At 39.2% G+C, this 24,556-nt stretch overlaps 1 protein-coding gene across 1 annotated transcript; it reads right to left on the bottom strand.

The window, feature by feature from the left end:
• Positions 1 to 23,082, bottom strand: LOC132557538 (mitoguardin-like). Its single transcript, XM_060222034.1, has 13 exons — positions 23,003 to 23,082; positions 20,827 to 21,114; positions 19,485 to 19,673; positions 18,841 to 18,935; positions 15,708 to 15,926; positions 14,353 to 14,465; positions 13,765 to 13,837; positions 8,703 to 8,789; positions 6,196 to 6,294; positions 3,176 to 3,310; positions 2,869 to 2,922; positions 2,182 to 2,298; positions 1 to 2,009 (listed from the first exon to the last, which is right to left on the bottom strand). Exons 2-13 carry the CDS (start codon positions 21,095 to 21,097, stop codon positions 1,875 to 1,877), a joined length of 1,587 nt encoding a protein of 528 aa, XP_060078017.1. The 5' UTR covers positions 21,098 to 21,114; positions 23,003 to 23,082; the 3' UTR covers positions 1 to 1,874.
• Between the last annotated feature and the right edge of the window lie 1,474 nt (positions 23,083 to 24,556).

Here is a 24,556-nt window from a genome sequence, read left to right as displayed (position 1 = left end):
TATAAAAATTTTACCATATTGTCACAAGTCTCTAGGGAATATATATATATGTGTGGTAAAGTCTCACTGTTACATTGTATAACATACAAATTAAAATTAGAGTTTTATAAACTATGCTTCCAACAAAACTCTCATCTGACTTAATGCATGATTCAACGACAACTCCAAATATGGACATAATTACCTGGATGAGCACTTAACACATGACATGACTCAGGTCAGACCAGACTATAAACAGTATCAATGACTCTTCTACTGACATACATCATACAACAGAAGACTGACTTAGTCATGATTAGTATGAAATGTACCTGTCTCAAACATTCCACACATTCCTGTTTTCAGTGTGGGGACTAAAGAATAAGAAATGAAAGACAAAGTAGCTTAGTGTTACTAATTAATAATTAAATTGATTTAAATGATCTGAAATTAAGATTATGTAGGTAAATCCAAATGTTATAGACCATTAATATGTTAACAGTATTAACACAATATGGAAGCATAATGTCAATAAAAGTGCAAAATTTTACAGGTGGTGTGGCTTTTTAGAAAGTAACACCCCAGGAGAATGTCTTTTTTCTGGAACAGCCCCAAAACTACATCTATTACAATCTATATTAGTACACAAATAATTTTCTTCTTAAATACAAATTTGTGATAATAAATGGTTCATACTCACCACTCATCAGAAATATCATACATATATTTACTCCAAAGTAGTCCAATACATCAAGTAAACATGTCACATGATCATTTATTGTAAAAATAGCACTACTGAACATTTAAGTTAAGATATACAATACAAAATAACAAACAAAAAAAATACAATAATATATCTTTCATGCTTTATAATACCATAGATCTATATTGTATATATACATGTCTATATTGTCAAACAATAAAACATCATACAAATTCAACAAAAGTCAGTAATCGATTGTTGTCTATCATACAAGTACTTGAAACTGTAAGTTGAACTTACACACACATTGCACTGTCAGGAAAACAACACTTCACACCATATTTACTTAGAGACCCCATCATCAATTATATCTTCAAATAAGGTCAGGTTGATTTTATTAAGTCTGTCTACCAGCACATTTCTATGCAAACTTAACCCCAGCTATTCTGAAACAGTAGTATATACATTAGTGTGCTGTCATTAACTAGCTTTTCTGAGATGATATGAAAAGTCTTAATAGAGAAACCAACTTTCTATGAAATTTGACAAATCCTAAGTGAGTATAACACATGATGTATATTTAATGACCTTGCAAATTGTGAATACTTTCACTATTCACTGGATCAGACCCCTATTCTTGTCTGCAAAGATAGACAAGTAGATCAACCGATCAGATGTTTTAGTGTAAACAACTGATTGCAAGTATATGAAAATATATAAAGAAAATAACCTTTAAATACCATCTAATTCTAAATTATCTTCAAAGTATCGAAGTTTCGATATTCGGGTTTGCTGATGCCTTGAAAAAATTATAAAAAAATATCCCTCTAAAGACTAAGAGAGATATGAAAATATATTGTAAATTTAATTCTCATAATTATCATGACTTAAAATCATCATTTAACATAAAAAATAACACAAAGTTGAAGATATACAAATTTTAACTTATACCCCAGGAAAAACCCCCTCCCCCCAAATTTCCGTTGACTAAAATATGGAACAATAAGATGAATGATAACAAGTGATTCACTTGGTATACCTTTGGTGTAATTTACACACACACACACAGAGACAAAGCAGTTACTAAGTAAGGGTATAACAAGGTTGTATATAGATGAGACATTTGACTTTGTGCTGTTCACACCACACAGTATAAACAATTATCACAGACATATTGATGATGTGGTCCTGTTCACATTAACAGTTTGGAAGCTTCCTCCATACGATGCCGTGTTAACTTCACTATGTCTTCACCCAAATCTTCAACAGTTGTGTAACGAGATTTCTCAAAACTAAAAATGTCTCTAATCAGTCCCAAAACCAGATCCTGAAAATAAAAAGAAAGAAAAATCTGGGTCAGAGTTAGTCTCTGTTACAAACAATAGGCCAAGCATCCTTGGAATAGTACAATACCTGGACAACCCATTATAAAATATAGGAGGCATATAGGAGTGGACCTTACATAAGATGTACTCAAAAACTTCAGATAAGATACTCACTTTGAAACAATAACACAAATCTTTGAGTTCCGACTCTGGTCCCAGAAAGCCCCATGCCAATACTGGACTGGTGTGTTCCGTTATAGAGTAAAATTTGGATATAAACCCGTCAGAAAACTGTGAATAAAACAAAGCTAAATCTGTGAGCAGAGGGAATTAATTGGGTATCTCTATAGCTCAACAAAACAATGAAATCTACATACAATGACATAACAGAAGTTTACTGGAGATTTTTACAAAGCCCAATACTGATCTTGTTGTAGCATCAGTAATGAATACATCACAGAAAGATCAACACATATTCCCAAATATATAACGGTCTGGAACTGATGTCCAGAAGATGCTCTTTTTTTTTCATTCTGCTGTTTTTTTTCGTCCACATATAAGCAGTATTGATTTATAAGCTGCACATCCGATCACTGAGTAAATGGCAGTGGCTTATAATCCGCAAAAATACGGTAGTTCACAAACAACTTTACAAAGGTGTAAAACTTTATAATTATAGCAGATCTGGACTTTGGGCCAAGAGGAACTTGCATTTGAGAATGATTGATCCAAAACTTGTCTTGAAAATTAATTAATTACTTCTTTGACAGATTATAGATCCAGGGCAATTTGAACAAGATCATGAGCTAACAAAACAACTTATTGACATTCTGATACCAACAAAAGGATACAACAACTTACCTTCAGTAACCGTCGCTTGGCCTTTAATACTGACCAAACAGCTGTTGCTAGTGCCTACAAATCATAACATTCAATTTACCTCAACGTTTTCATGGTATTATTTGTGACACATAGTTAATATAATCAAATCAATACACAATGATATGAACTGCTGATTTAGATAATAAAACCCAACATCTCCTGTCAATTCTAATATTTCATAAATTTTTATGAGACATAAGATAATGAAAAGCTGCACATTTGACACAGAAACAAGTATATGGATCGTGTTTATTCTACACTATCAGGGTGATCTGTTACAGCCTACCGTCTCTTTGAAGCCGTTAGACAGCCATCGATTCTGTACCACCGTGATGACGGAGGAGGGAGGATTGGCGAGGTCATCAAACGCATCCATCACAATAAAATCAAGGACAACGTCATAAAATGAAAAGCATTTCACCTGGAATTTAAAATTACTAGGTTTGATATCAATTTAAACTTATTTCATCCCTTATATAGAATTGCTCAGATTGCATAAACAAATGAGATATATTGTAGAATGCATTCAGTAGCCTTCATCACACATCACCTCAATTCTTAGCCTTTCGCACTTTCCAAAAGTCCTCTCTGAACTTCAGTACCCATTCTCACCCTTCACCTCTTCTCCCCACAATACCAACTCCAATCCTCAACCTTTACCTCTTCTCCCCACAGTACCAACTCCCATCCTCACCCTTTATCTCTTCTCCCCACAGTACCAACTCCCATCCTCACCCTTTATCTCTTCTCCCCACAGTACCAACTCCCATCCTCACCCTTTATCTCTTCTCCCCACAGTACCAACTCCCATCCTCACCCTTTATCTCTTCTCCCCACAGTACCAACTCCCATCCTCACCTTTTACCTCTTCTCCCCACAGTACAAACTCCAATTCTCATCCTTGATCTCTTCTCCCCACAGTACCAACTCCCATCCTCACCCTTTATCTCTTCTCCCCACAGTACCAACTCCCATCCTCACCCTTTATCTCTTCTCCCCACAGTACCAACTCCCATCCTCACCCTTTATCTCTTCTCCCCACAGTACCAACTCCCATCCTCAACCTTTACCTCTTCTCCCCACAGTACCAATTCCCATCCTCAACCTTTATCTCTTCTACCCACAGTACCAACTCACATCCTCACCCTTTATCTCTTCTACCCACAGTACCAACTACCATCCTCATCATTTTCTCTTCTCCACAGTACCAACTCCCATCCTCACCCTTTATCTCTTCTCCCCACAGTACCAACTCCCATCCTCACCCTTTATCTCTTCTCCCCACAGTACCAACTCCCATCCTCACCCTTTATCTCTTCTCCCCACAGTACCAACTCCCATCCTCACCCTTTATCTCTTCTCCCCACAGTACCAACTCCCATCCTCACCTTTTACCTCTTCTCCCCACAGTACCAACTCCATCCTCATTTATCTCTTCTCCCCTTCTCTTCTCCCCACAGTACCAACTCCCATCCTCACCCTTTATCTCTTCTCCCCACAGTACCAACTCCCATCCTCACCCTTTATCTCTTCTCCCCACAGTACCAACTCCCATCCTCACCCTTTATCTCTTCTCCCCACAGTACCAACTCACATCCTCACCCTTTATCTCTTCTACCCACAGTACCAACTACCATCCTCATCTTTTTCCTCTTCTCAAACAGTACCAACTCCCATCCTCACCTTTTACCTCTTCTCCCCACAGTACTAACTCCCATCTTCATCCTTTACCTCTTCTCCCCACAGTACCAACTCCCATCCTCACCCTTTATCTCTTCTCCCCACAGTACCAACTCCCATCCTCACCCTTTATCTCTTCTCCCCACAGTACCAACTCCCATCCTCACCCTTTATCTCTTCTCCCCACAGTACCAACTCCCATCCTCACCCTTTATCTCTTCTCCCCACAGTACCAACTCCCATCCTCACCCTTTATCTCTTCTTCCCACAGTACCAACTCCCATCCTCACCCTTTATCTCTTCTCCCCACAGTACCAACTCCCATCCTCACCCTTTATCTCTTCTCTCCACAGTACCAACTCCCATCCTCACCCTTTATCTCTTCTCCCCACAGTACAAACTCCCATCCTCACCCTTTATCTCTTCTCCCCACAGTACCAACTCCCATCCTCACCCTTTATCTCTTCTCCCCACAGTACCAACTCCCATCCTCACCCTTTATCTCTTCTTCCCACAGTACCAACTACCATCCTCAACCTTTATCTCTTCTCCCCACAATACCAACTCCAATCCTCACCCTTTATCTCTTCTCCCCACAGTACCAACTCCCATCTTCATCCTTTACCTCTTCTCCCCACAGTACCAACTCCCATCCTCACCCTTTATCTCTTCTCCCCACAGTACCAACTCCCATCCTCACCCTTTATCTCTTCTCCCCACAGTACCAACTCCCATCCTCACCCTTTTATCTCTTCTCCCCACAGTACCAACTCCCATCCTCACCCTTTTATCTCTTCTCCCCACAGTACCAACTCCCATCCTCACCCTTTATCTCTTCTTCCCACAGTACATACACTACAATCTTCAACCTTTACCTGTTCTACCCACAGTACCAACTCCCATCCTCACCCTTTATCTCTTCTTCCCACAGTACCAACTCCCATCCTCACCCTTTATCTCTTCTCCCCACAGTACCAACTCCCATCCTCACCCTTTATCTCTTCTCCCCACAGTACCAACTCCCATCCTCACCCTTTATCTCTTCTCCCCACAGTACCAACTCCCATCCTCACCCTTTATCTCTTCTCCCCACAGTACCAACTCCCATCCTCACCCTTTATCTCTTCTCCCCACAGTACCAACTCCCATCCTCACCCTTTATCTCTTCTCCCCACAGTACCAACTCCCATCCTCACCCTTTATCTCTTCTCCCCACAGTAACAACTCCCATCCTCACCCTTTTATCTCTTCTCCCCACAGTACCAACTCCCATCCTCACCCTTTATCTCTTCTCCCCACAGTACCAACTCCCATCCTCACCGTTTATCTCTTCTTCCCACAGTACCAACTCCCATCCTCACCCTTTTATCTCTTCTCCCCACAGTACCAACTCCAATCCTCACCCTTTATCTCTTCTCCCCACAGTACCAACTCCCATCCTCACCCTTTATCTCTTCTCCCCCAGTTCCCACTTCCACATTTCACTTTTTACCTTTCCTTCCCACAATACTCACTACCATGCAGTACTCATTCCCACTCCCCACTCATTACCTATCCTCTGTACAGAGCCCACTTCCTCTGTAACAAACTTCAATCCTTCACCTTCCTAAATTATTGTCTCCTTACCCCTCGCCCCCTAAGCTCCTCCTCAATGGTGCCCCAGTTGCTGGCATCTTCAACAAAGTCTATCATGTTAGCGAAGGCCTGATTGAAGTCGTCAGTGTCCTGTAAGTGGAGTTACAAAGGAACTGATGTACACTGCCTTGTAAGTTATCAACATCATAATGGTAACAAAAGGCCCATAGGGCTTTACAGTCATCTGATATAAGATATTATAATAGTGGTAAGACTATAGCATGAAGAGCAAAAACACTCCTCATTTCAGTTTCATTAAAATTTCCACAAAAATTTCAGTTCACTTGTGGAATCGAGTAGAATTTTAAAGTGTGTTTTTCAATATGGTAGTCATATTGGATATCAGACCGACCAAAAAATATTGACATTCGATCAGAACCATCTCAGAATCACTTCAGGCAAGTTTCAGCTCAATCCACAAGTGGTTCCAGAGAAGTTTCAAGTAGGTGTTGTTCAGGGCAACCATGTTTAGTCAATCATTTTACAAAAATGGACACCATTTAACACTTTATTGGCTTCCCTCCCTTAATATTCCAAGCAATATTCAGCTCAATGGCACCAATGCAACTGGACAAAATATCAACTCTTGGTCAGGATCATCTCAGAATCATTTCAGTGTCAGATCAATCCCAATGATGGTACTTGAGAAAAGTTTAAAAAAGTATTGTTCAGGGAAATTATGATTACACAATGATGTTACAACATGGCCATGATTTAAAGGTGAACAAAATGTACTTTTGTTTTTGTAAATTTCCTTATTTATGATGTTCCCTGGTTATTAAGTCAAATATATTTATAACTTGCTTCCCTTCCTTAACATTCCAAACAATTTTCAGCTCAATGGCACCAGTGAAACTTGAATAGAAGTCAAAAATGTTTTTCCAAGATGGCAGCCATTCTGGATTTAAGACCGACGCAAAAAGTGGCAACACTTGGTCAGGATCATATTAGGCAAGTTTCAGCTCAATCCCATTGATAAAATTTGAGAAGAATTTTAAAATGTAAACAACAGCTCCTTGAGGCAATACATGATATGTCATCGAAGGTCAAATGAGCATTTTGCAAATGAAAGAGATAGAAATTAAGTGATGTTTAATGACTAATCAACACGTTGAGGTCATTTACAGACAGTGTCAGTTGTGTAATGGCAGATAAAACTGGAGTAAACCACCGAACGTCAATGGCCATGTCTATGCTATGGTAGTAAAGAACCCTCCTATGAAGTTTGAAATTGACCTATCGAAAACTGCTTTTGATACTAAGTGATGGACACTGTTTCTGTATAAAAACAATAAAGGGCCATAACTCCATAAATTATGGTCCAAAAATTGTGGTCTTGTCTGAGCAATTATGGTAATGAAATTTCCTATAAAGTCTTAATTGATCTGTTGATAACTCCTTGCGATATTGAGCAGCCACTGTTCTGGTAACAGAATAAGGGGCCATAACTCAATGAATTACAGTCAGAAAATTACAGTGATCAAACAAGTCCAACTTATCGCCTGTCTATGAAGTTTGAAGTTGAACTGTGGAAAACTATTTGAGATGTTGCGCTGATACTGTTTCGGTAACTGAATAAGGGGCCTTAACTCTGTGGAGTATGGTTTGAAAATTACCATGATCTTGTCCAAGCTATCATGGTATTGTACCTCTTTATGGAATTTGAAGCTGATTGGTTGATAAATACTCAAGTTATCAAGCGGACACCACCTGTGCGCACCTGCCTACCGGTACCCATCCACTCACTTGATAATATAATATGACCTGTCTTTCAATGGCCATATGAAAAGTTTATGCACTGCATACAATGATGAACAAAACACGATGGCTATAAGTCATCCTGGCAGATGACGTAATAAGGCTGTCACATAATGCTAATCACCATGATAAAAAGACTGTAAGATCAAATAACAGTTCCAAAATAAACCTTCACACATATCAAGATTTCAACCATATTAAATATGGATACTTACTCCAGTCTATGTAAAAATTGAAAAAGTCTGATCATCGATTTAGAAATTTCAAACTTACTCGATAGACAAAAAAAGTCAAACACTACATAAAAATTTCGTCATTTCTATAAAACTTCAAACTCAACCATTAAAAAAATCAGAGAACAATCTATGAAACGTCTGCAGATATTATCACTTATCTATTATTGAATAAGAATCAAAGAAACACATGCATGAACTGAGAGCTTTAATGTCCTGAAACAAACTCTTACAGGAAACTTCCTAAATAACACCCTTCACTTCATCAGTTTTGGTGTGAAAACTTCCCAAAAAACATCCCTACTTTATCAAATTTGTTGTGAAAAATTCTTAAATAACAGCCTTCACATTAACAGATTTGGTGGGAAAACTTCACAAAAAAACCCTTACTTTATCTGGTTTATTGAGAAAAGTTCCAAAATAACACCCCTTACTTTATCTGGTTTATTGAGAAAAGTTCCAAAATAACACCCCTTACTTTATCATGTTTATTGTGAAATTACTTACTCTGTCAGCTTTTATCAGGAAGCTTCCCAATAACTGCTGACCCATTTGATGAAAATAGGTTCTATTTTCTGGAGTCTTGAATACCACCTGAAATGGAATAATATAAAATTAATGAGATCCCAATATCAAAGACATACAGAGGAAATTCTACTGCTTTGTCATCATGTACTGACCATCCTACAGGGGTTCTACAACTGATGGGTGGTCTGTAGTGTGTGTGTGTCATCATGTACTGACCATCCTACAGGGGTTCTACAACTGATGGGTGGTCTGTAGTGTGTGTGTGTCATCATGTACTGACCATCCTACAGGGGTTCTACAACTGATGGGTGGTCTGTAGTGTGTGTGTTGTCATCATGTACTGACTATCCTACAGGGCTTCTACAACTGATGGGTGGTCTGCAGTGTGTGTGTTGTCATCATGTACTGACCATCCTACAGGGCTTCTACAACTGATGGGTGGTCTGTAGTGTGTGTGTGTCATCATGTACTGACCATCCTACAGGGCTTCTACAACTGATGGGTGGTCTGTAGTGTGTGTTGTCATCATGTACTGACCATCCTACAGGGCTTCTACAACTGATGGGTGGTCTGTAGTGTGTGTGTTGTCATCATGTACTGACCATCCTACAGGGGTTCTACAACTGATGGGTGGTCTGTAGTGTGTGTGTAGTCATCATGTACTGACCATCCTACAGGGCTTCTACAACTGATGGGTGGTCTGTAGTGTGTGTGTTGTCATCATGTACTGACCATCCTACAGGGCTTCTACAACTGATGGATGGTCTGTAGTGTTTGTGTGTTGTCATCATGTACTGACCATCCTACAGGGGTTCTACAACTGATGGGTGGTCTGTAGTGTTTGTGTGTTGTCATCATGTACTGACCATCCTACAGGGCTTCTACAACTGATGGGTGGTCTGTAGTGTGTGTGTTGTCATCATGTACTGACCATCCTACAGGGGTTCTACAACTGATGGGTGGTCTGTAGTGTGTGTGTGTCATCATGTACTGACCATCCTACAGGGCTTCTACAACTGATGGGTGGTCTGTAGTGTGTGTGTTGTCATCATGTACTGACCATCCTACAGGGCTTCTACAACTGATGGGTGGTCTGTAGTGTGTGTGTGTCATCATGTACTGACCATCCTACATGGGTTCTACAACTGATGGCTGGTCTGTAGTGAGTGTGTTGTCATCATGTACTGACCATCCCACAGGGGTTCTACAACTGATGGGTGGTCTGTAGTGTGTGTTGTCATCATGTACTGACTATCCTACAGGGCTTCTACAACTGATGGGTGGTCTGTAGTGTGTGTGTTGTCATCATGTACTGACCATCCTACAGGGCTTCTACAACTGATGGGTGGTCTGTAGTGTGTGTGTTGTCATCATGTACTGACCATCCTACAGGGCTTCTACAACTGATGGGTGGTCTGTAGTGTGTGTGTGTCATCATGTACTGACCATCCTACAGGGCTTCTACAACTGATGGGTGGTCTGTAGTGTGTGTGTGTGTCATCATGTACTGACCATCCTACAGGGCTTCTACAACTGATGGGTTCTACAACTGATGGGTGGTCTGTAGTGTGTGTTGTCATCATGTACTGACCATCCTACAGGGCTTCTACAACTGATGGGTGGTCTGTAGTGTGTGTGTGTCATCATGTACTGACCATCTTACAGGGCTTCTACAACTGATGGGTGGTCTGTAGTGAGTGTGTGTCATCATGTACTGACCATCCTACAGGGGTTCTACAACTGATGGGTGGTCTGTAGTGTGTGTGTGTCATCATGTACTGACCATCCTACAGGGCTTCTACAACTGATGGGTGGTCTGTAGTGTGTGTGTGTCATCATGTACTGACCATCCTACAGGGCTTCTACAACTGATGGGTGGTCTGTAGTGTGTGTGTTGTCATCATGTACTGACCATCCTACAGGGGTTCTACAACTGATGGGTGGTCTGTAGTGTGTGTGTAGTCATCATGTACTGACCATCCTACAGGGGTTCTACAACTGATGGGTGGTCTGTAGTGTGTGTGTGTCATCATGTACTGACCATCCTACAGGGGTTCTACAACTGATGGGTGGTCTGTAGTGTGTGTGTGTCATCATGTACTGACCATCCTACAGGGCTTCTACAACTGATGGGTGGTCAGTAGTGAGTGTATGTCATCATGTACTGACCATCCTACAGGGGTTCTACAACTGACGGGTGGTCTGTAGTGTTTGTGTGTTGTCATCATGTACTGACCATCCTACAGGGGTTCTACAACTGATGGGTGGTCTGTAGTGTGTGTGTGTCATCATGTACTGACCATCCTACAGGGCTTCTACAACTGATGGGTGGTCTGTAGTGTGTGTGTGTCATCATGTACTGACCATCCTACAGGGGTTCTACAACTGATGGGTGGTCTGTAGTGTGTGTGTTGTCATCATGTACTGACCATCCTACAGGGGTTCTACAACTGATGGGTGGTCTGTAGTGTGTGTGTTGTCATCATGTACTGACCATCCTACAGGGGTTCTACAACTGATGGGTGGTCTGTAGTGTGTGTGTTGTCATCATGTACTGACCATCCTACAGGGCTTCTACAACTGATGGGTGGTCTGTAGTGTGTGTTGTCATCATGTACTGACCATCCTACAGGGGTTCTACAACTGATGGGTGGTCTGTAGTGTGTGTTGTCATCATGTACTGACCATCCTACAGGGGTTCTACAACTGACGGGTGGTTTGTGGTGTGTGTGTTGTCATCATGTACTGACCATCCTACATGGGTTCTACAACTGATGGAAGGTCTGAAGTGTGTGTGTTGTCATCATGTACTGACCATCCTACAGGGCTTCTACAACTGATGGAAGGTCTGAAGTGTGTGTGTTGTCATCATGTACTGACCATCCTACAGGGGTTCTACAACTGATGGGTGGTCTGTAGTGTGTGTGTGTCATCATGTACTGACCATCCTACAGGGGTTCTACAACTGATGGGTGGTCTGTAGTGTGTGTGTGTCATCATGTACTGACCATCCTACAGGGGTTCTACAACTGATGGGTGGTCTGTAGTGTGTGTGTTGTCATCATGTACTGACCATCCTACAGGGCTTCTACAACTGATGGGTGGTCTGTAGTGTGTGTGTTGTCATCATGTACTGACCATCCTACAGGGCTTCTACAACTGATGGGTGGTCTGTAGTGTGTGTTGTCATCATGTACTGACCATCCTACAGGGGTTCTACAACTGATGGGTGGTCTGTAGTGTGTGTGTGTCATCATGTACTGACCATCCTACAGGGGTTCTACAACTGATGGGTGGTCTGTAGTGTGTGTGTGTCATCATGTACTGACCATCCTACAGGGGTTCTACAACTGATGGGTGGTCTGTAGTGTGTGTGTCATCATGTACTGACCATCCTACAGGGCTTCTACAACTGATGGGTGGTCTGTAGTGTGTGTGTTGTCATCATGTACTGACCATCCTACAGGGCTTCTACAACTGATGGGTGGTCTGTAGTGTGTGTGTTGTCATCATGTACTGACCATCCTACAGGGCTTCTACAACTGATGGGTGGTCTGTAGTGTGTGTGTTGTCATCATGTACTGACCATCCTACAGGGCTTCTACAACTGATAGCTGGTCTGTAGTGTGTTGTCATCATGTACTGACCATCCTACAGGGGTTCTACAACTGATGGGTGGTCTGTAGTGTGTGTGTTGTCATCATGTACTGACCATCCTACAGGGCTTCTACAACTGATGGGTGGTCTGTAGTGTGTTGTCATCATGTACTGACCATCCTACAGGGCTTCTACAACTGATAGCTGGTCTGTAGTGTGTTGTCATCATGTACTGACCATCCTACTGGGGTTCAACAACTGATGGGTGGTCTGTAGTGAGTGTGTGTCATCATGTACTGACCATCCTACAGGGGTTCTACAACTGATGGGTGGTCTGTAGTGTGTGTGTGTCATCATGTACTGACCATCCTACAGGGGTTCTACAACTGATGGGTGGTGTGTGTGTGTTGTCATCATGTACTGACCATCCTACAGGGCTTCTACAACTGATGGGTGGTCTGTAGTGTGTGTGTTGTCATCATGTACTGACCATCCTACAGGGCTTCTACAACTGATGGGTGGTCTGTAGTGTGTGTGTGTCATCATGTACTGACCATCCTACAGGGCTTCTACAACTGATAGCTGGTCTGTAGTGTGTTGTCATCATGTACTGACCATCCTACAGGGGTTCTACAACTGATGGGTGGTCTGTAGTGTGTGTGTTGTCATCATGTACTGACCATCCTACAGGGCTTCTACAACTGATTGGTGGTCTGTAGTGTGTGTGTGTTATCATGTACTGTCCATCCTACAGGGCTTCTACAACTGAAAGCTGGTCTGTAGTGTGTTGTCATACTGTAGTGAGTGTGTGTCTCATGTACAGGGGTTCTACAACTGATGGGTGGTCTGTAGTGTGTGTGTTGTCATCATGTACTGACCATCCTACAGGGCTTCTACAACTGATGGGTGGTCTGTAGTGTGTTGTCATCATGTACTGACCATCCTACAGGGCTTCTACAACTGATGGGTGGTCTGTAGTGTGTTGTCAAACATGTACTGACCACTCTACAGAGCTAGCTGCTGTAAACAGTGTGTTGTCATCATGTACTGACCATCCTACTGGGGTTCAACAACTGATGGGTGGTCTGTAGTGAGTGTGTGTCATCATGTACTGACCATCCTTCAGGGGTTCTACAACTGATGGGTAGTCTGTAGTGTGTGTGTGTCATCATGTACTGACCATCCTACAAGGGTTCTACAACTAATGGTACAATGAAATGTTATAATGATCACAGAAGTTCCAGTCATTATAAACTATGCTATTCACATACAAAATCTATCTTGATGATCCTCAGTGAAAAAGGTAATCTTATATTTAACTTAAAGAAGGGATGAGGTCAATATTAAGGTCACAGTGGCCTACATCTGGTAAGCGACACCTGGTTTACTAGAGATCGATAGTATTCATTTATGTAACATCAACAACAGCTTAGTGATAACTTACATCGAGAGCGAGTCTGATACCATGAAGCTTAGCCAGGAACTCTGTGTCTGACATACACTGTGTCATCTCTGTCCTGTTCATAACAGAAGATTTTTAAAGGATTTATTGTAAAATCATCCTAACTATAACTTTTGTAAGTTTAATATTCAGGGTCATCAATAGCATATCAAGCCTCAAAGCATTATTACAGAATGCCATAGCTGTTTATTACTTATACTTAATCTTATTACTTATATTTTAATGTTGAATAAAGTAAATCTTTCCTAGCCTGTAATATAAAAAACATCAAAAGGGGATGGCAGATGTCTCCTGTTAACAGTATAATTCTTCACCCAACCTACAGACCTAGCCTTATGTCTCCTGTTAACAGTATAATTCTCCACCCATCCTACAGACCTAGCCTTATGTCTCCTGTTAACAGTATAATTCTCCGCCCACTCTACAGACCTAGCCTGATGTCTGCTGTAAACAGTATAATTCTCCGCCCACTCTACAGAGCTAGCCTGATGTCTGCTGTAAACAGTATAATTCTCCGCCCACTCTACAGAGCTAGCCTGAAGTCCCAGTTTCTACACAGAGACATGTTACCTCAGTGTTCTACAGGTGACAGATCCATGCTTTAGTTCCAGAAGACCAGCCTCGTACAATGGCAAGTGGTGAAACATTTCTCTGTGAGTCTCCAAGTCAGATAAATTGGCCATCTGTGATACATAAGTATGAAAACAATGTATGTAAGCTTCACAGATATAAACAATTATTTTAACAAATATGATGAAAAATATTGGAGGGAATTAAAAAATACAAAATAGAATTCAAACTGCAGCAGTTTCATCAGCTACCCATGTATATAAGTATCATTGTTTCACGAATTTACAAAAGTTGTCAAATGTGACATTTGACCCTTAAACCTCCAAAGATGACCATCTTCATACGATCAGGTGTAGAAATTCATATTATGATACCATAGGATAAATATGAACCAAATCTGTTGAGAGGTTCTTAAGATATGACCCTGATTCTGAACAGGACGGGATGGCACATAACGGGACGAGAGAGGATGAGAGGATGGATGGACGGACATAGGAAACATTAAAATGCCAGGGGCATAAAAACAAAGACTGATTACAGTAAAGGGGATGTTTCACAGACTTTGGGTATAAAACCAGAATTAACCACATGGCTCAGATCAACCTTCACTTACACAATAACCACTACATTCAACATTGTTCCGACTTAAAAATGTGAGGACGTTTAATAATCCACTATCTTATAACCATACAAAAAGATCAGCAAACAACTTAACATTTATTCTATTTAAGTTGTAATGTAGAATTTTATCTATATCATCCCGAGGGAAGAAATTCTAAAGCCACTCGAAAAAGAGACCATTTAGACAAACAACAAGTTCAAAATTTGCCAGGTACTGACAAAACATAACTTCTCATGAAAGTTTCCACAGTTGATCATGAGTTTATAAACATGGAGGTAATGTATAATCAGACTAATCACATCTAAATGCAATGAAAACAGTTGCTATTGTCAAACTAAATTTGTAACAAGGCAAAAAAATAATCCAAACTTCACTAAATTGTAATTTGATATGTAATAATAAACATTTCACCAGTTGACTTAGTCTCAATTCCATGTGCAAGGCATGTAACTTTGTGATTCAGTACTTCAAAAAAATGAACCTAAAAATAGAATACTCCGAGTCTTCAAAGAATAATATGGCAATACTTATTGTTGGCATTCCATCAGGTTTGAGTATAAAAGACATTTTAAGGATTTAAATCCACAAAAATTTGAATTGTACCCCTATTCAACCTAAGCGTTTGGGTTATCATGATGGTTCTTACTGGCTTGAAATCAAAAGAATTCAAAAATGTTTTCAGAAGACGATAAAATCTCAATCCTCGTGATAGCCATACAGACAAGATGCTTACATCAGTAGCAGAGACAAAAGACTCCTGGTCGCTGCTAGACGTTGCATCCAAACTCTTTCTCTCCGACATTCTGTCCACCTCCGTGAATGCAGCGATGGCAGTGTCGAAGGCCACACGATCTGCCTGACGCTCACATTGGTGTTCATAACTGTCAATCAATCTGTAAGCATTCTCCAGAAGTTTATCTAGCTGACTGTGAAGGGCAATATTCTCAGGATCCTGTAAAAGAAAGTATCACATCAAACAATTGCTTTACATATTTGACTGTATGTCAACAACTGAAATGAAATCAATAAATTCATGGCAAAATACGGTTTTAATATTAAGACAACAATTTGCAGTTGGGATGTCAGGTAGCCAAGTGAAAATGCACTTGCCTTTCACCTGGACGACCGAGTAGAAGGCTTTGATCAAATGTTCAAAGTACAGGGTCATCTTCTGAAGATGTGGGTTATACCTGAATACCTTTGTTTCTTCCCACAGTAAGGCCCCTTGTGAGCATCCATACACATCCACAAGTATTAATTACCGCTAGTTGATAAACGCCTATTTCATGATTCTTTTTATTTATTCACAGTTTGGAATATGACTTTCTGGAACAGCTTTAGGACTGTGTGTTTTTTGGAATACTTCACTGTTGATTTTCAGAAACAGACTGTAGGACAATGTGTTTGTAAAACATACTATACAGCACTATAATTTTTTTACTTGGATTGTCAGGGCAAGCTTTGTACCTATTCCTGATCAGGTAATCATAAGTCTGTGGCACCTCTCCAAACTCACCATACTTAGGACAAAATTATTTAGACGGTTTAGAAAGGGTTGGCTTGGATGTAACAGCCCCAGTGATGTTTTGTAAATTACATGTTACTATTGGTAGATTCATTACACACAAGTGATGTATGATTAATGACTGAATGTAGAAAAAAACTTAGGAGGGATCCTTTAATCTTTATCGGTTCTTTATCAGAAGGATCTTTTCCCTTCTCTGACCTATCGCAAAATCAACTGTGAACAACTAACAGCCATGAGGAACTAACTACATCAGACATTTCAGAATGATTGAACCAGAACTGTCAAAATCAAAGATGGCCACCTGTTGGCCATTTTGTTTTTGGTTTTACATATCAGTCCCAAACGACCAAGGCACAAGAAAGAACAAATGGGAACCTACATATGAAATTCAGAAGATCCATCCAGATCTTCTCAAAAAATAGTGACAACAAATCATAGGTGTCAAAATCAAAGATCCTACATTATGTTGGGCATCAAAATTAAAATGGCACCAGTAGAAACCAAGGGAAACTTATATCATTTGAGATCCATCCAGTACTTAAAAAAGGATAATAAAATTCAAGGTTTGTTGGTCTCATCAGGACTCTGAAATACCTACCAGTATGGCTGTTGGTCTGCTGGTTACATCAGGACTCTGAAATACCTACCAGTATGGCTGTTGGTCCATCTGTCTCATCAGGACTCTGAAATACCTACCAGTATGGCTGTTGGTCTGTCTGTCTCATCAGGACTCTGAAATACCTACCAGTATGGCTGTTGATCTGCTGGTTACATCAGGACTCTGAAATACCTACCAGTATGGCTGTTGATCTGCTGGTTACATCAGGACTCTGAAATACCTACCAGTATGGCTGTTGATCTGCTGGTTACATCAGGACTCTGAAATACCTACCAGTATGGCTGTTGGTCTGCTGGTTACATCAGGACTCTGAAATACCTACCAGTATGGCTGTTGGTCTGCTGGTTACATCAGGACTCTGAAATACCTATCAGTATGGCTGTTGGTCTGTCGGTTACATCAGGACTCTGAAATACCTACCAGTATGGCTGTTGGTCTGTTGGTTACATCAGGACTCTGAAATACCTACCAGTATGGCTGTTGGTCTGTTGGTATCATCAGGACTCTGAAATACCTACCAGTATGGCTGTTGGTCTGTCGGTCTCATCAGGACTCTGAAATACCTACCAGTATGGCTGTTGGTCTGCTGGTTACATCAGGACTCTGAAATACCTACCAGTATGGCTGTTGGTCTGCTGGTTACATCAGGACTCTGAAATACCTACCAGTATGGCTGTTGGTATCATCAGGACTCTGAAATACCTACCAGTATGGCTGTTGGTCTGTCAGTCTCATCAGGACTCTGAAATACCTACCAGTATGGCTGTTGGTCTCATCAGGACTCTGAAATACCTACCAGTATGGTTGTTGGTCCATCTGTCTCATCAGGACTCTGAAATACCTACCAGTATGGCTGTTGGTCTGTCGGTTACATCAGGACTCTGAAATACCTACCAGTATGGCTGTTGATCTGCTGGTTACATCAGGACTCTGAAATACCTACCAGTATAGCTGTTGGTCTGCTGGTTACATCAGGACTCTGAAATACCTACCAGTATGGCTGTTGGTCTGTCTGTCTCATCAGGACTCTGAAATACCTACCAGTATGGCTGTTGGTCTGTCTGTCTCATCAGGACTCTGAAATACCTAACAGTATGGCTGTTGGTCTGCTGGTTACATCAGGACTCTGAAATACCTACCAGTATGGCTGTTGGTCTGTCGGTCTCATCAGGACTCTGAAATACCTATCAGTATGGCTGTTGGTCTGTCTGTCTCATCAGGACTCTGAAATACCAACCAGTATGGCTGTTGGTCCATCTGTCTCATCAGGACTATGAAATACCTACCAGTATGGCTGTTGGTTTGTTGGTATCATTAGGACTCTGAAATACCTACCAGTATGGCTGTTGGTCTGCTGGTTACATCAGGACTCTGAAATACCTATCAGTATGGCTGTTGGTCTCATCAGGACTCTGAAATACCTACCAGTATGGCTGTTGGTCTGTCTGTCTCATCAGGACTCTGAAATACCTATCAGTATGGCTGTTGGTCTGTCTGTCTCATCAGGACTCTGAAATACCTATCAGTATGGTTGTTGGTCCATCTGTCTCATCAGGACTCTGAAATACCTACCAGTATGGCTGTTGGTCTGTCGGTTACATCAGGACTCTGAAATACCTACCAGTATGGCTGTTGATCTGCTGGTTACATCAGGACTCTGAAATACCTACCAGTATGGCTGTTGGTCTGCTGGTTACATCAGGACTCTGAAATACCTACCAGTATGGCTGTTGGTCTGTTGGTATCATCAGGACTCTGAAGTTTCACCATAGCATCCTCCCAGTACTTGACAGCTAGCTGCAGTGTCTCAAACCCTAAAATGTAGATATTAATGTCAAATTATCCCTATTTTTTCAATACAGCATGGGTCCTAATTATGTGGATTAGCTATACCATAAAAACCTCAGACTGCTAATATTTTCCATGTTTGATGACAGAAGTCTGAAATGTTTATATTTTTTCAGTATTTGAGGACACAAATATCTGGGGTGATTCAACGTCTATACACAATTACAGCACTTGAAATCACAAATGCTGATCAGGGAAGTATTTCAGAAACTGGTTATCTTATGCCAAAACACTTGCCACAAACTGTGCAGGCTTTTTCTACTGATGTAAACCTTACCTAGAGAACAGCTGTACATGCTGATTTCCTGCTGATGTAAGCACTTATGTAGAGAACAGGCCATTTTACTACCAGTGTAAAACCATATCTAGAGAACACAGCTGTACAGGCCCGTTTCCTACTGATGTAAGCCCTTATGTAGAGAACACAGCTGAACAAGCCCGTTTCCTACTGATGTAAGCCCTTATGTAGAGAACACAGCTGTACAGGCCTGTTTCTGATTGATGTAAGCCCTTACCTAGAGAACAAAGCTGTACCGGCCCATAGTTGGTAGTGTCCACCACAGGATGGGTGATTGTAGATGTGGTAGAAACAGCCCCTAAACTTGAGGTAGATCCTGATAAAGACTTGGTCCGTAATAAGGATAGAGAGCGATTTGAGCTCCCACTTGGACTTTCGGCTCTTCTCACACGACCCATCAGGACATCTAAAACACATATCAAACATGACATTTTAGGCAAGTAGACCTGTATAAAGCTCAATCTTGTTATTCTTAATTCTTTTTAAGCTGACAAACATGATCCAGTTTTTACCTTTCAAAACATTTCAATTATGACATGTCTATGAACCAAAGTTAAACAAGGCAGTAATACAGACACTAGTTTAGATTATTATTATGAAAATCAGTACAAAGCTTTTAAAACCAAAATTCATCAAAAAACTTTCATTATTGCATGAAACTAATGAAGATTTTATACTAAACATTACAAACACTGACTATCATTTTCTGTACTTACTAAGTACACAAAATGTTTAAGGCCCTAAAAATTAAAAAAAGATGAATTTACTTTTAACATATTAAAATGACTAAATGGTTAGATTTTGTTATTTTTTGTTATATGTTTGATTTCAGGCAAATGTTTTAATACTTAGAATTATACTATTCACAAAATTATAGCACTTTTTCTTGAGACAAATTGATAAAGATTATCATCTTCAAACTAACACTGGTAAACATTTGATGTTGTGTCTATTGCCATTCACTGTTTTGATCAGAGATACCCAAGTTCATAATGTGATCTTTCGGAACCTCATTTTATCACACCGCTTTTTATGATTTCTAAATTTTTCCGCATCACACATGCACAAAGACCTTGTTTACACTCTCTGAACAATAATGATATGAAGTTTTTGCTCTATTTCTAACTTTGAATTTTTTTCAAATACAACAAATACAACTTTTAAATTCTGTAATTGACTGAAAGTGCACAACTTTTAACAGACATTTAAATGTTATAATGTTTTTGATCAATTATGAGATGAAATTCTAACCATTTAGTCCCTTTAAACCACTTGTCAAGATAGTTGAGCTAACATTATTGTACTTTTTTTTATGATTTCCAAAATAAAAAATGTAGATAGAGTAGTCATAGCTATAGTGCCTGTGCTAATTATTTAGATTTTTACCATATTTCTAAATAATTTAGCTTAACTACTCTACATTTCTTGTTTAAAATCTTTATTTGACAGAATAAATGATATGTTACCTCAGTAAACTGAAAAATTGAAAATATAAAGTTATGACATATGTCTCTTTGTCACTCTGAATAATATCGCTAACTCTGCAACTAAACCATTACCTCCATTTGGACTATTTAAATGTGAGGTCTTGTACCCAGTATCATTATGTTCTCGCCCTTCATCCTTTTGAGGCTGAGTCCTCTGTTTTTTCTTCCATCGACGATAGTAATAATACAATCCAATCACAGCAAGTATACTGATGGTAGTCACTCGGGCAGGGGAGGTAACTCTTAGACTTGTTGGCAGAGAAATTGGTAATATCCATAATTTATTCAAAGACATGATCTGTTTGGTTAAGTCCTCTATATTTCCAACTAATCTTGTTGTCATTTTTCTCGACAGGAATTCTGGAAAAAAATTATTAAGAAGTAGATAATATTTCAATAAAACAACAACATCAGATTGATGGCATGTTTATATAAAATGTGTGTGCCGTTATCAATATTATAATTATTAGTACTAGTTGTACACTATAAGTTAAATGAGCAACAATATATGAATGATTAATACCAAAGATGACATGTTCCATGGGTGTAGAGAGTGAAGTGATCATAACCCTGGAGTATTGAGGATGTAGCAACGAGGAATTTTGTGTAACTCAACTTTTTCATAACACCATTATTACTTAAGGCCTGCATGTTTGTTATTCCAACCTACTCATCAAAGATATCTAACACGAGTCATCATATGTTTCTGTGCCTCTGATCAGGATCAAACCTTTGACTGTGGCTTATTAGGCTTGTGCTTGACTAAGCTAAAGAGAAGATCTCTCTAGCCAAGCATTATATTCATCTACTATTTACCTAAGATACATACTATCCCTACAGAAATGGGCTCATCTTCAAATTTCCTAAGGATAATAGCAATGTCTGTGAAAAAAAGCTAAGTATCTCTGTCATTAGCTCTCTGGTCCCTTCATAGACACCAATGTAATAGACGTTCAATATCACAAATTGCATTTGAACCTAGGACCTCCAGCTTCCTTGGCTTACACTAAGTCAATTAAACTAATAATCTTTCCAGCTGAACAGTTTATTGTGATTAGTATGACCAGAGTCCAGGGATAGACTGCATCATGAATATGTATTTGTTATATATTTCTAATCTGACAGACTCACTGTGATAATTAAAATCTTTGATAGTGATGAGTGACATGTGATTAGGTAGAACAATTAGTTAGATAATGTGTTCAGAATTTGGAGATCTGTGTTTGAATCCTCTCATGTATTAACCCTGGGTCTCAATCAGTAGCGACTTCAAAAAACAAAAAGGTTTATATGTAGCATAACTGGGATTGCTTCTTAAATAAGACATGGGTGTCCATCTAGTGTTTGTAGTTCCCATGTCTTATGATCCCCGTCTCACTCTTCTGCATTTTCCCGAGGCTGTTACATACTTAAACTTGAGTAGAAGCCTCAACTAGTGGGAATTTCCGTTTAGTTCAGCAGTAGAGTGTCAAGCTAAGGACCAAAGGGTCACTAGTTTGAACTCCAGTGATGGTACAGTGTGTTTTTCATTACTCCTTCCTATTACACTTGTGTGTCAGGATTTAACTGACTTAAACCTACAAAATTATTGGGTCACATCCAATATTTGTGCTTACCTGAACAGAAATATTCTTTTGGCTTAATACCTAGAGTGGCAGATTGATAAATAAGTGGCCATGGATTCAAGTCACGGAAATGCACACAAATCACTTTCTTGTCACATTTATGACACCGGTAAAAAAAATGCAAGAGTAATGCCTGAAAATGTAATATTTCATACCAGTAATCTACATGTAAACATAAATCACACATCAATGGAGCTGTTCTCAAAATTGATTTTAGTGACTTGGTGTACTGTATATTACAGGGCAATGCAGGGGATCTTAAATGATCCTGTACTTAAAATAATCTTAACTTAATACGTCAACATTTTCTTCAGAATATGATGAAGGAAGGTCGAACAATACGTAAGCTATAAGTAAACGAGCTATAACGGCATCGATCATAATCTGCCACAGACAGTTGGAATTTTTATAAATTTCACTTTATTGTATCTCCTGATCTTAAATTTTAAACTGAGAATTGATATTTCCTACAAAATTCTGCTTGTCTTGAACCGTTGAAACGAAAATATAGCTGAAAGTCAACTACATCTTTCAGTCCTTTGTGTGAATACACTGAACTGAAAGTTATAAAGGCATAACCTGAATTCAATATATTTATCCAAGGTAACGATAATTAATCTTACAATGTTAAGATGTCGCCATTACTAGATATTCCGGTTTATCTTTCAGCAACATTCTGCAGCTTCTGTCGTCAGCAAACAAATGCAATGACTGCTCCCTAAGAAGTAAAGCTAAAAGAACCCCCTGTTAGTTTCGAATAAAATATGTTAAGTAGTAAAAGAAACGATCCCAGAATAATTCCGGACAAAGTGTTAAACGTCCAACATATTTACCCTTTTATCATTTCTCTCGAACTTAATAAAATAATCCCGCTGCTTTTGTTTCCATTCCTAACTTTATTAAATTCAATTTATTTGCACTAGACAAGTTACAAATTGTGTTGATGAAAAGGTATAACATTTGATTTGCCCATAAATTTTGAACAGCATTGAATATTTAACAAAAAGTTCTTATTGAGTTCACGTCCCCCAGTAAGACATGAATCTGGTGACGAAATTTAATAGGTTATCAAATATATAACTAATTGCAAGAAATTTGTTTTTAAAATGTACGGATTTTTTTTTAAAAGCTTAGCAAATCTTTTAATTCTACATATTTCTATAACATTTGGTTGTATACACCAAAGACCTATATATATATATATAAATATATATATATATATAATTAAATTATAGTTAGCTGTAATGAAATAAATGATACCCTGAGATTCAATCTGATTAAAACACATATCTTAATCTACGACTTCAATACTTTCCCTTAACGAATGGAAAGTTTTGAAATGGTAAATTAAGATGTGCATTTTATCAGAGTATCCTGAACTTCCGTTATGTACAGTTTTGGATATTAGAGGAGCATATTTACTGAATCAACCAGTAAAAGATTTTTTTAAAATTCAGTTAAAGACCATTATATACAGATAACGGACAGCATCTATATTACCTTCCTTTATAGAAGTTCTTTTGAGGGCGAGTTCTGATTAGTTGTAGTCATGGTGATTTGTAGGTTAAAGGTGGTAGTTTGCCTAATGGGTTTCCATGTTTAGAAATGTTATGTATTTTGTTTTTGTTTTGTTTTGTTGTTGTTGTTTTTTTTTTTTTTTTTTAGTTTAAACATATTTATTGCCAAAAGATTGACAAAGGATTAGACACAAATTATTGCAGCTTGTCAACGCCTTCTCCCAATATACATTTTAAATGACATTGCATCCATGACAATACAAATATACAATTATTGTTACAAATTGACATCAAATCTCTTGCTGGATTTAATATGGTTATTGCACAGATCTAAAAATGCTTGCATTAAGGTCCACGGAAAGTTTAGAATTGTCGACCAGAAGAATTTCTATATCTAACGCAACGTTCCAATTATATAAATTTAGAACTAAAATACGCTTTCTTTGAGAAACGTTGACATTAAATAAAACAGCGAAAGCCATTCTCACAAGGATGACCACATTCACAAGATGCACTCGCAACGAGGTTAACTCTACAAAGGTCAACTGTAAGGGAACTGCATGGGTGTCAGAGCTTAATATGCAATGTATTAAGATTACGCTGTTTCTCTGTTTTCATCAAAAGGGCGATTGGTTGACCTATTGACCTTGTATCTAGTTC

The sequence above is a fragment of the Ylistrum balloti genome, unplaced genomic scaffold, assembly GCF_031769215.1.
Source record: "Ylistrum balloti isolate Yb309-2 unplaced genomic scaffold, AGI_CSIRO_Ybal_v1 Utg370686, whole genome shotgun sequence".
In the NCBI taxonomy this organism is placed as follows: domain Eukaryota; kingdom Metazoa; phylum Mollusca; class Bivalvia; order Pectinida; family Pectinidae; genus Ylistrum; species Ylistrum balloti.
Note: the sequence above shows the minus strand (reverse complement) of the source record. Positions and strands in the feature narration are given on the sequence as shown.